This window comes from Octopus bimaculoides, chromosome 4, assembly GCF_046866305.1.
Source record: "Octopus bimaculoides isolate indiv1 chromosome 4, ASM4686630v1, whole genome shotgun sequence".
NCBI lineage: Eukaryota > Metazoa > Mollusca > Cephalopoda > Octopoda > Octopodidae > Octopus > Octopus bimaculoides.
Genome location: NC_142931.1, coordinates 121,823,122 through 121,836,567, shown reverse-complemented (window position 1 = coordinate 121,836,567; position 13,446 = coordinate 121,823,122). Strand labels below are relative to the sequence as shown.

At 35.2% G+C, this 13,446-nt stretch overlaps 1 protein-coding gene across 2 annotated transcripts in view; it reads left to right on the top strand.

Annotated features, from left to right (window-relative positions):
* The first annotated feature begins 7,279 nt into the window (after positions 1-7,279).
* LOC106868136 (uncharacterized) overlaps positions 7,280-13,446 on the top strand; it is a 49,912-nt gene continuing 43,745 nt past the window's right edge. Inside the window, exon 1 of one of the 2 annotated variants that reach the window (XM_014913267.3) lies at positions 7,280-8,084. In XM_014913267.3, the coding sequence (XP_014768753.1) occupies positions 8,040-8,084 (45 nt within the window). In that variant the 5' untranslated portion in view covers positions 7,280-8,039. The remainder of the gene's footprint in view (positions 8,085-13,446) is intronic. The other variant, XM_014913268.3, reaches the window with a different exon arrangement.

The window sequence follows — 13,446 nt, the reverse complement described above, 5'->3', positions numbered from 1 at the left end:
AATATTTTTCAAGCAATGAACAATTTTCGTCAAATCAATTATATAATATGGCGACTTGGAACTTATTGCAAAGCTTCATGATAAACATTTTTTGTCTTTCCATTCGGGGGTCAGTACAATTTGTTTTCTAACCTCTTTCTTTCTCTCTTTCTCTCTTTCTCTCTTTCTGTTGATTGTTTTCAACCATCACCATCACCATCACCACCACAACTGCCATACACACACCATTCAGACTTCTGACACCACCACCATCAACACCTTTGAGTCCGCCGCCTTCCCCTCCATTACCATCACCACTGTTTTTCACATCCCTTACTATCACCATAATACTTGACCACCTCAGCTACCACCACCACCATCACCACCGTCACCGTCGCCTCCACTTCTATCACAGCTACAGATCATTCTATTACTATCACCCCGTTAGCATCTCAACTGTCAATCTCCTACTGCACCCACCGCCTCTATACCTACTATTACTCTCACCCCAGCAAGAGGAAGTGTCATTGAATAGTGAGAGACGGGGTCAAAGTTTGACACACTGACACACAGAAATTCGTTTTGACATTTATTGCATAAGCACTTTTGGGAGAGGACTTGATCGCTTGGATTTGTCTCACTACTTAAGAAATGAAAATGATAATAATAATAATAATAATAATAATAATAATAATAATAATAATAATAATAATAATAAACTAGCTGGACCCGTGAAAAATTCGCGGAAAACATAAAAAATGTATTTCGTTTATGGATTTGGTTTGCAAGATTCTTTATGTGAGTTCGTGTGTTGAAGCATATTCTGTTGTGTCTGGGGAGAGTCATTTTCTTTTTGTGCCTTATAAGAGTCAAGACTATTGAAAAGGTTGCGAGACGCAACGAAAATTTTAGGAAAATAAAAATAAGAAATAAGTGGAAATTTTACCGGTGAGTGTGTTAAATTATAAGGCACAAAAAGAAAATGACTCTCCCCAGACACAACAGAATAAAAAAATGTAAGCATCTGTAAACAGTGTGGTGCCATGAGAAATGTTTGTATATTATAATCGTCTGTCTTTACGTTCTGAGTTCAAATTCTGCCGAGGTCGACTTTGCCTTTCGTCCTTTGGGGAACGATAAATTAAGTACCAGCTGTGTGCTGGAATCGATCTAATCAACTGACCCCCTTCCCACAAAAATTTCAGGCCTATAAAAGTATATTGTGACAGTTACAGAATATAGAAAGTAATGTAACGCCAATGACTATATAATCCAACCAAAATATCTCAGTTACACAAACGTAAACGGAATTACTATTTAGCCTTAAAATACACCGTACATATTCAAAGAACCTTCTCAGTTTAGTGGTACGGAACGTTTTTCTGGTATTCTTTTATTCTTTTACTTGTTTTTTTCAGTCATCTGACGGTGGCCATGTTAGAGCACCACACTTTAGTCTGAGAAATTGACCCCTGGACTTATTCCCTGTAAGCCTGGTGCTTATTCTGTCAGTCTCTTCTGCTAAAAAGACAAAACGAACGCCGTCACCACTCACTGTCACTTTTACTCTCTCTCTTTCTCTCTCACTTTTTCTCTGTCATCATTAATATATAAGTGCATGTTGACAAACAACAGCAGTAATTTTATTCAGCTGAATATACGTCATTGATTGATTGAAATTACCGAAATACGACAACTTTAACACGAAATAACTTTCAAAATACAAACTTTTCTCAACAGCACTAAGAGTAAAAGATGTTTTGAATCTTTTTTAAAACGGGGGCCACATTTTTCATTAACGAAACACTTTGAAACTTGGAACACTGGTAGAATGTGTCATATAAAACATCTTTTTCTCTTAGTCTTCTTAAAAAAAAAAGAAATCCATAAGTTATTCCATGTTAAAGTTGTCGTATTTCTGTAATTTCAACCAATCACTGACGTCCATTCAGCCGATATACATTAAGTGCCGACTACATAAACAAACGATTCTGAAACAATTAACCCTAACCCTAACCCTAACCCTAGGGTTAGGGTTAGGGTTAGGGTTAGGGTTAGGGTTAAAGCAAATTTAAAATGAAAAAAGCAAATAAAACGAAGGTATGGAGATTAAATACGCTTTACACCGCTTAATCAGCCAAAGGAGTAAATGTAAACAACTGAATACTTGTCAGTGATTGGTTGAAATTATCGAAATAAGACAATTTTTTACATGAAATAAATTCGAATACAAAAATATTTTTCTGTTCTATAACACAAAATAGATAAGTATACGAAGTTTGAAAGTCTTTCGGTACCAAAAACACTACGTAAAACATTAATGAAAAATGTGGCCCCCGTTTTAAAATAGATCCGATGTTTTATATGACACATTCTACCAGTGTCCGAAGTTTGAAAGTGTTTAGTTACAAAAAATTTATTTTTCGATCTGCTGTTCAAAGGGTAAAGATCCATTCTTTGTTGACCAGCGTTATTCTTATCGTAGTTTACAAATCCAAGCATGAAAACGTTACTCAACGTTACTCTCACACACACACACACACACACACACACTCACATGCACTTACATATTAATGCTGACAGGTGGTGGTGGTGGTGGTGGTCGTCGTCGTCGTCGTTATTGTCGTCGTCGTCCTCGTGTAGCTCTTAATAACAAATTTGTATATTTATGCTAATCATTCTGCGGTGCCGTCAAGCAGTTATGGAACTCCACCGATTAGAAAGTTCATAGGACAACGACCCTACCACTGCGTTCGATTAAGAAGTGTTGAAAAGCATGCGCAATGATAGTCCACCTGGGTGATGTGTGTGGAATAGGTAACCACCATCGCGGATGATAAAAAAATTATTTTGTGAAGATCTTTCCGAACGCTACTCATAACTTCCGGAAACCCATCGTCAGACAGTGCTATCACTTAATTCCTGAAAAGATATACCGGCTGTTCGGGCAACAAAATATAAAATAGATAAACATTGATTCACGCAGGCTTATCAAGTACATCAACGTAGAACATTCTATATTTCCTTTTCTTCTTTCTTCTTGTTCGATCCTTTGTTCAAACCCCGACTTTAGCCGGAAAGTGACTTTCAAGTGTTTGTTATTGTTGTATATTGTTACGAGATGGTATCAAAAAGTTCTCGGACTAGTTCTGTAGTGCGCTAACAGATGGCAGTACACGGTTGCGTGTGCAGTGAAAGCTAACAGTGACCTGCATGAAGCAGTGTTCCGAGTGACATCGTTGTACTTACTTCGCAAGTTGTGAAATTTGGGTTTTTGTGATCCCGTGTTTGTTGTAGTCTGCAATTTTTTCATGGACAGGCACAAAGAGCCAACGAGAAATTTTGTGTTAAGCTCGGCAAATCTGCTACAGAGACATTGAGCACGCTTCGGTAAACTTATGGTGACAAGGTAACGGGTCGTACGCAATGTTTCGAGTGACACGGGTGCTTTAAAAGCAGATGAACGTCCCTGGAAAACGATGAGCGATCTGAAAGACAGGGAAATGTGGTATTGTGCATCAACAATGCATCAAACCGTCAATCGAGAATTCTACTGCGACGTTTTGAAGCGTTTTAGGGGGGGGGGACATTCGGCGAAAGCGACTGGATTTGTGGGGCGCAAAGATTTGAATTCTTCGCCGAGCTCTCCTCATTTGTGAGTTTCTTGCCAAAAACAATATGGTATCGCTACTGCACCCGCTCTATTTACCAAATTTAGCACCTTTAAATTGACTGAGCATTCCACAGACGCGTCTACTCGGGAACATGAGGTGCAGGAGGTGCACTTGTCCCCCCCCCCCAAGAAATTTGTGGGTGTGCAAAATTCAATATTTACCTTTCCCAGGCTTAGAAAATAGTGGTTTAAAACTGACCTGTAAAAAGTTGCTTGAAGTTAGATTTCTTCACAAAATAAGAACAAGGAACTAAAATAAATAATGAAAGATAATAGTGGTTAGCACTTTCGTGATTAGAAATCCTCAGTGAACGATAATATCAGTTCGCAGTACCATTGTTGAAGGATCAAGGAATATCCTTAGTAAAACATAATAGAAGTTACTTCACATGTCACAGTAAACTTTGTAAATCTCATAAAAGAACTTGCCGAGGAATGTGGTGCAGAAATAAGCTGGCAGCTTGAGCGACATGTTCATTTCCTATGCTTATAACATCCTACATGAGATAAAAAAAAAAAAAAAAAAGGTTGAAGATTCCATGTTTATTGATGTTATATGTAATTGCTCTGACATGGAACAAGAATCAGTTATTGTCGTTATTGTTTCTGAAAACCAGGATGTTCACGAAGATTTTCTCAGCTTTTATAACCCTCTTGACTACAGTTCGGAGACACTGTCTAAGGTTATCTGGATGTCTTTTGTTACCTAAACATTTCTCTGGGCTCAAAAGTATGCTGCTTTTGCCTTTGATGGCGCATGTACCATGAGCGGAAACATTTCAGGAATATAAAAGAAATTAAAAGATATGTTTCCTGGTTCGTATTTTGTACCCTGCAGAAACCACTCTCTGGATCTTGTCCTCCAAGAAGTTGGGTCTACAGTTGCCAAGGTCACTGATAATTGAACTTCTGAAAGCGTTATGAACGAGTCTTTGTGATGAGAATGTCTTCATGTTGCAAGCCTGTGTCTGTTGCATCAAGCGAGAGAATGTTCAGCTCATTTTGCTGTTTGAAGACCTAACTCCGCACCACAATGACGCAACACCGTTTCACACACTGTTGTAATGCATGTACATAAAAACTTGTGCAATGAAAACACTTTGGACATCTTGGAAAACTTCATCGCCAAACCGAACGAGGATAGAAAATTTTCTGGAATGATTTGAAGCATTACTTTTCCATATATAATTATAGCAAAAACATTATAATACCGGTGTTTGTTTTGAAATTAAAATTGAAAAAAAAAATCGGCCTTGTTTATAAACAATTTGAACCTGGGTTTGCACTACCTGAGAAAATTTCATACCCTGGCCACTGTGTGTAGCCTTAACGTAATTCTCCGAGAAAATCAGAGTGACACTGTGTGTGTGTGTGTGTGTGTGTGTGTGTGTGTGTGAGAGAGAGAGAGAGAGAGAGAGAGAGAGAGAGAGAGAGAGAGAGATAACGGCTATTATGCATGATAACAGCTACAGGTGCAATCCGCCCGACAGACTTATTCTGTTTCCGACAACTTAATTTCAGCTGAGCAAGTGCTGTAAAAATAGTGGTGTTGGTGGTGAACCTCCGTCGTACGATTATGAGGATTTAGTTATCCCACCAACTGAGTCGCCTTTTCTTGAATTCACGTTTAAGTGACTCAGCATTTCACAATCACGTGCACCTTTAATGTACTCAGCAAAATTAGCATGACACAGTATGTGGCAAAACTGAACCTCCTGAATTACATATACAATTCTGCTGACGGATTTCTATGCAGTTTCCGTCCACCTAATTTTACTTACGAGATATAGGGGTTATGCGAGGCTATAGAAATTACGTTTGTCATGCACTGGGATTGAAGCCAGGATCTCGTGGTTGCGAAGTGAGCTTCTTAACCATTCGGTCAAACTGCTCTACACACATATAAGAATGTTTACAGGAGAAAAGAAAACTGTGAAGCATAACAACTGAAGACTGAAGAATAAATACAGCAATGGAAATGTAGTATAGAAAATGGTAACGTGAGTTGTGAGTTTCATAAACATCTACAACGCTGCTCATTGCTGAAATATAGGTACGAATACGTAAGCCTGGAAATGTCAGACAAATTTTGTGACGTATAACACATGTAATGCAGTCCCATGTGAAGATTCTGTTATTCCTGAAAGTAGGCAGGACTGCGAAGTAAAATAGGAAACAGATACGTAACTTGATATTCCTTGTAACTTGTGTAAAAATTGCAAAGAAAATTTATCTGTCATGGTCTGATATATGTGTGTGGTGTGTGTGTGTTATGTGTGTCTGTTGTGTGTGTGTGTGTGTGTGTGTGTGTGTGTGTGCGCGCGCGCGCGCGTGCGTGTGTGAATGTGTGTGTGTTATGTGTGTCTGTGTATGTACATTATATTTAAGCAAATAAATTACACACATATTCACACACACACACACACATATATACGAACATACATACAGACATACATATATACATATACACATATATTCATATGTATATTCTTATATATATATAAGTGCATACATATGCAGATATATATACATATACATTCATACACATATATATATACACATATACATACATATACATTCATATATATGCATATATATATGTGCATATATATATATATATATATATATATATATATATATATATATATATAATGTTGATAATAATAATAATAATAATAATAATAATAATAATAATAATAATAATAATAATAATAATAATAATAATAATAATAATAATTTATATATATACATATATATAAAATCTGAGATGTAATTTCATACGAGACCCCCTACAATTTTCCAGTGGAAAGGAACATTTCAAGGCAAAGTTGCAGAGAAATAAATAAAAATAAATAAATATATGAGTCATTGATATTTTAGATATTTTAAAATTTAAATTTTTTTTCTCCTGCGATGTGTAATATAATAGAAATGATGTTTGTTATTGAATGCGACTTAAGCCTTCATTGCAGTGAGCCCCGGAGCTATTCCATGACAATGTGATTGACCCTGGAGCCTATGGTTAAGTTTTGACCACACACCAATTTTTAATCAGAATAAAAAAGACAATGAAAATAAGTAGTTTATCATCAATTACTAAGATATTGCCTTCTTTTATTTCGATTTTAACAATCTTGGCTTAGTTAAAAGAGAAAGCATTTTGAAACGGGATAAAATAACACGTTATATAACTAAATTTTGGAATTCATAGAAATTAAATTTCTATTACCACGTTTATATTTCTAAATTAATCTGATCTTAAACGATTAGAAATGGCTCCATTATAGTTAAAACCTTGATAGTTTAAGGGTTTCCCTGCTTAATTCTTGTTATTAAACAGTTTCCTGGATTTGTTGATTTCCTCAGTGATATTGTTCTTCAAAGTTTTACGAAAACATATAGTCTTATATTACTTTCAGTGAAGAGAAGCACGCATACTTTTCTGTCTTCTTCTTCCCTCTCTATCTCCCTATCTGCGTGTATGTATGAAAGTGTGTTTGTTTTGCGTGTATTGTGATATATATAAATATATATATATATTACGTACAGTCGCAAAGGGGGTAGGGAGGAAAGAGAAGAATAGAAATATAGCTACAAACTCAGCACCTTCATATGTACACTCCTCTCACGCGCGAACACCCACATACTGTGATTGTACACTCCTTTCACGCACGAAAACCCACGTATATTTAAGCAGACATTGTCGTTTTCTATAATTTCACATATTACTTTTTTTTTTCTTTGCTTGGTTATTTTTCAGTTTTGTTTACTTAAAAAAAATAAAACAACAAAAAAACGCCATCGTTTTTGTATTTAATATTATTTATAGGAATTTTCGGTACATTTGTGCAACTGTTACTTGAAGACAAACCACAAAATTTACCAGATGTAGTAAGAGCACGTATATGTGTAAGGAAAATCTTTATCCAAATTAAGAATATTTTGGTCACAGCAAAAAGAAAAAGAAAGAAAGAAAGGAAATACGGCTTTCCCATCAGAGATTTTGTATGATATTTTCAAGTGACGTCATGGATGAATTGATATCAATATAAACAAAAAAAAATTGAACGAAACTTAATATATGATAATCAGTATTTGACTGAAATACTTCAGCGCCAATATAAGATATAGCAGGGGGAGTAATCTTTTGTCGAACTTCGACAGTTTCAAGCAGGGCACACGGAACAACTTCCTCTTCGTCTTAACAGTGAAAACCGGAAATATTCTCTTCAGTTACAAGGATGCAACCTTGTAACGAGAGAAGCGACATCTAGTGGTGAACCATCTCTATATAAACAGGTAATGATTCCAAAATAAACATTGCAATACACCGGAGACATCGTACTTAATACACATCGAGCTCTGGTCCTCACTACCAATTTCAACAATGAAACTTACAGTTACTCTTTTTGCTCTTCTCTACTTGCATTTGGTAAGTTCACGAAACTGATTACTTATTCGTTTATTTGCTTCCTTTCTATTCTTGTTAACACTTCCTCATGTATCGTTTATTGTTTATATGAATTTCTAAAAATAAATTTATATTCTACCTATCCTAAACATTGTGAGAAATCAAATACCTTGTGAAATTTAATGTTCTGCGAGAAAAATGACGTAAATATTTCTGGGGATTCCATGTGAATTATCGGTTTGTAAACAGTTAAAGTTATCGGATTACAAAGAGCATTCTAACACATATCTAGTGAGGTATGTCACGATCCTATTTTCTGCAAACTAATGCCTCCAACTTTTCTGCATTTCGGTGTTAGTGCATTCAAACCTTTATAAATTGTATATAGCTCCCTCTCTCTCTTTCTTTCCCTTTCCTCTCTCTCTCTCTCTCCCTCTCTCTTTCGTAGATATATATATGTATGTATGTATGTATGTATGTATGTATGCATGTATGTATGCATGTATGTATGAGAAAAATAAAACGAAGAAACTGACATATAGACACCAATTTATTAGAACATAGTAAAAATAATAGATAATAAACAATAATATACCCTGATCTATCAATGCGAAGCTAACATCTTTGGTTTTCACGGATACACTGGATATAACCGGGAAACTTGGATGCTGACATCCCTTCAAGAGGATTTATATCCTTGATTTAGTTATATATATGTATATATATATGTATATATATATATATATATATATATATATATATATATATATATATATATATATATATATATATATATATATATATATATATATATATATATATATATATATATATATATATGCATATATAAATTACAATTTTAAAATAGGATAAAATCTTTATAAGAATTTATCAAGTGATTAGCGTGAAAAACCTCATAATGAAAAAATCTATTAATTATTCCCTTTAAATATATTTATTTATATTAAGGGCATTACTATACATTGTATAGTAATGCCCTTAATATATATATATATATATATATATATATATATATGTGTGTGTGTGTGTGTGTGTTCTGAATTCAAAACATATCGGAACCTATTTTGAAATTCTTCCTTTCAGAACTTCACATCTCTTCTTATATATTGTGATCGATTTAGTCGTCCGTTACTCGCGCCTGCAAACTTGTACCATTGTTTCAATGTGAAAATAATAATAATAATAATAATAATAATAATAATAATAATAATAATAATAATAATAATAATAATAATAACCAAGATGACGAGCTGACAGAATCGTTAGCACGCCGTACAAAATGCTTAGCGGTATTTCCCTGTTTATTTTCTAAGTTCAAATTCAGACGAGATCGACTTTGGTCTTCATCCTTTCGGAGTCGATAAAATAGGTACCCTTTGAACACTAAAATCGATGGAATCGACGTACCCACTTCACCTAAATAAGCACTGGAGCCAATTCAATAAACAGTAAGTCTACCATACGAGAACTTTGTAATTTCTCCCAATTACAAGAAATTATAATCAGCCAAGTTTTTGTAAGGAAAATAGTGATGTCTAACTTTTATATTTTACTTGTTACAGTCATTGGACTGTGGCCATAATGGGCACCACCTTCAAGGATCACAAAAATCGACCCCAATACTTAATTTTTAATTTCTGATACTTATTCTATCGGTCTCTTTTGCCGAACCGCTACATGGTGAGGACGTAAACAAACCATCACCGGTTGTAAAGCAGTGGAAGTGACAAACACACACACACACACACACGACCGGCTTCTGTCTACATAATTTACCAGAGTCGACTCGGGACTATAGTGAAAGATACGTGCCAAGGTGCTGGACAATGGGTCTCAACCGGAGAACATACGGTTGCAAAGCGACCGTCTTAACCACACAGCTGATATGTACACGAATTTTCAATGATTATCAAAAAATATATCTTTCATGTCCAAGTTATCCCATCCATTGTTGAGGGAAGGGAAAAAAGAGTAATATTACACTTTTATATATGGAATTACCAGACCTTACTTCAAACAGACATTTTGGCACCGATTCTTGCACAAAAGCATTTCTATAATGCAACACCTGCAAAAATGTAAAAACGCTTGTACCATGAACAAAAACTCAACTAGACTTTCCAAATTGTCGTATAAAATGAACACAGCTAGAAAGATCCATTGAAATTCGTTGTTTTCTAAATGTTATTTCTATCTAGATGTGTAAATTATTTTCATAATAGTACCTCATGTTGATAATCTCGATCATGTCTTCGATGTCGTTCTATTGTCAAGTTTGTTGAAAGCTTAACGCTCAAATTTTCTTGTTATATTAAGAATTTAGTTATGTCTTCAATTAGTTTCATAGTTAGAGTAATTGAAAGCGTAACACTCGAACACATATCGTGATAAGCTGAATATGATTGTAGATATTATTATAGATATTTTACTTTCTTGTTACCATTCCACTCCCACTCGTTACAAAAATAACGTTGGCTACTTTAGAAGTGTGTGTGTGTGTGTGTATGTGTGCGTGTGTTTGTTTGTTCATGTGCGCGCATGCATGCATGCATGTGTGCGTGCACGTGCAAGACGAATTTTTGTTCGACCGATACCCTTCATAAAAAATGGTCCTCACACTAAAGCAAAATTTTTTTTTAATATTCTGAAATCCTAAGGAGTGGTTATTTTTACACTAAATTATATCTTATTTCATTGAATGAAACAGTACAATAAATATTTTTATAGAAAAATAATACTATCATAATATTTTCCAACTCGTGCAAAAGACACAAATATGGAATGGTACAAGAAACAGTTATTATTTCACTACTGCTTATTTTTTATCGACCTCAAAAAATGCTAGAAACTAATATTGTTGTTGTCGTTGTTGTTTAGCTCCAGGTACTCTCTAGTTAAGAAACTTTTGATCAAAGACGCTCTAACCATGACTGTGCTGTCTTTTTAAGGCATTGTGTATCATATCTGAGAATATATCATCGAATCTTCCCTTCCTTCCTTATGACATCAGTTTGTGATTTGAGCGAAATTTAGCTATCACTTCCAGCAGGTCGGACAGCCACGTGTAATCGTTTTAGTTGACTCAGTAATAAATGTAGTTTATACTATGCCATGCTTTCAGAGTCGTCTATGATGCAGCGAGATAGATTTCTATTTAGACTGTGCCTGCTAGTAGGTTTCGATTCCTCACTGAAAATAGTCGACTAGTAAAGCTGATTGTTCTGCAGCAAGAAATTGATCTCGTACTATCACATTCCGCTTATCAAAATAAATTAAGAATTTGATTATGATGTCAGGTACAGATATGTGGTTAAGATGTTCGCTTTACAATTACGTGATCTCGGGTCTTCTACTATAGCCTCGAATCGAGTCAATTCTTTAGGAGATACCGGGTAGCGAAATAAATACTGTATAGACACACAAGGAATGGATTGACCTATACTTGAGTATAGGTGGTTTACCTGCTATGCCTTGAAGAAAACTGTCCAGGTTTCGTTTGAAGATGATGGAATATTTTCCTTCTTTGATTTGTTTTGGGATAATGTTAAATAGAGCAAGAAAAGAAATTGTGTTACTGAATTATTAATTGTTTTACTGAATTATGTAGAGGGTGTATTGCACGTGGTTCCAGTCTTGGAGGAATTCTGAATTCACCTGTTTTAGCACTATCGTCTCATTCTTGAGTGTTGTTAGCAGAATCCACTCTGTTGCAAATATATGAACCAGATCTATGTCTGATTATCACTCAGTATATTGATATACCCTTTCTTCAACTGCAACAATTCCCGAGTCATGGTTTCGTTCGTTCGTACATTCAAACAGTCTCAAACATCTTGTTAATGAGTTTACGGGCGCTGCTCTTCATATGATTACGGCATTCATAGAATCTAATTATGAAATCACGTTTCCGTGAAACAATTTCACATCAAAATCAGTTTCCATAAAAAGCAGTATCATTTTGCTTTCGACCAGAAGTTTTATTCAAAAACATGTTATTTTATATCAGTTATTTTGTATATTTATACTCAACTTGTCTGAAATTGTAAACTAACTATATCTTCTAAGTTCAAATCACATCAAATTCAACATTGAGTTTCATCCTTATCATTTAGGAGATCGATAAACCAAATACTAGTCAAGTACTGCAGTTGGAGTTTATCTCTCTCCCGTCCCTTTCTGTCTCCCCCCGTCTGTCTCTCTCTGTCTCTGTGTTTCACTGCTTCTGCCTCTCTCTGTCTGTCTCTCTCTTCCTCTTTCTCTCTCTTTCTTTCTCCCCCCTCTCTCTCTCTCTTTCTCTCTCTTTCTTTTTCTCTCAGATGTTCAGGGTCAAAGCGAACAGAAACTAAAAGAAATTTAAAATGTTTACTAAATGAGACAAATATAGCTTCGGTTCCTTCTATCTCACACAACATTTTCAATTCATAAAACTGTAAAACAAGTTCGATATATGAAAATAAATCTTTACAAAAGTATCATGGGAAATTTCAAAAATATGGGCAATTTCAAAATTTCATTCATTTTACTTCTACTCGTGTGACAAATCCTACATCGATTGATAGATGGATAGATAGATAGATAGATAGATAGAGAGAGAGAGAGAGAGAGAGAGAGAGAGAGAGAGAGAGAGAGAGAGAGAGATGAATTGAAAGAGAAAGAAAAAGTAATAAAGACAGAGTGGGTAATAGAAACACTTACAGAACGTCAAGAAAGGCATTTAAGTCCAAGACAGGAGAACTCAGTATACGAAATACGAATCAATATGTATGTTAGGATCATACATACTCGTGCGCGCACGCACGCGCGCACACACACACACACACACACACACACACATATATATATATATACATACATATACATATGTGTGTGTCAATATTCAGTTTTATTTCAAGATTTCTTACCAATAGAAAAAGAGCCGGTTTCTAATCCAAGGATCCTTCATTGCAATTTCAGTATCAACAGGGTATGTATGTATGTATGTATGTACGTAGCTGTGCAGACTTTTATGTTTTGCTTTATATATGTATCGTCATACATATTGTTGCATATCTAGACATGCTCATATATACTTAAATGATAAAGTTCTTCATTTCACGTTCCTCTGCGATCATTTCGAAATCTGACATGCGACACACGGTGCACCTGTACAGGTAATGGCGATTTGATGGCGGGAGTGAGCTTATGTGAACATAAACATCTGATCACTATAAACAAATCTGTGTGGTTCTTCGGCAAGAAATTGTCGAACCTTCATACGTCGTCTAACGGCGAGAGAGTCCATGATGATGATGATATCTGTATGTGTATGTGTGTGTGTGTGTGTGTGTGTGTGTGTGTGTGTGTGTGTGTGTGTGTGTGTGTG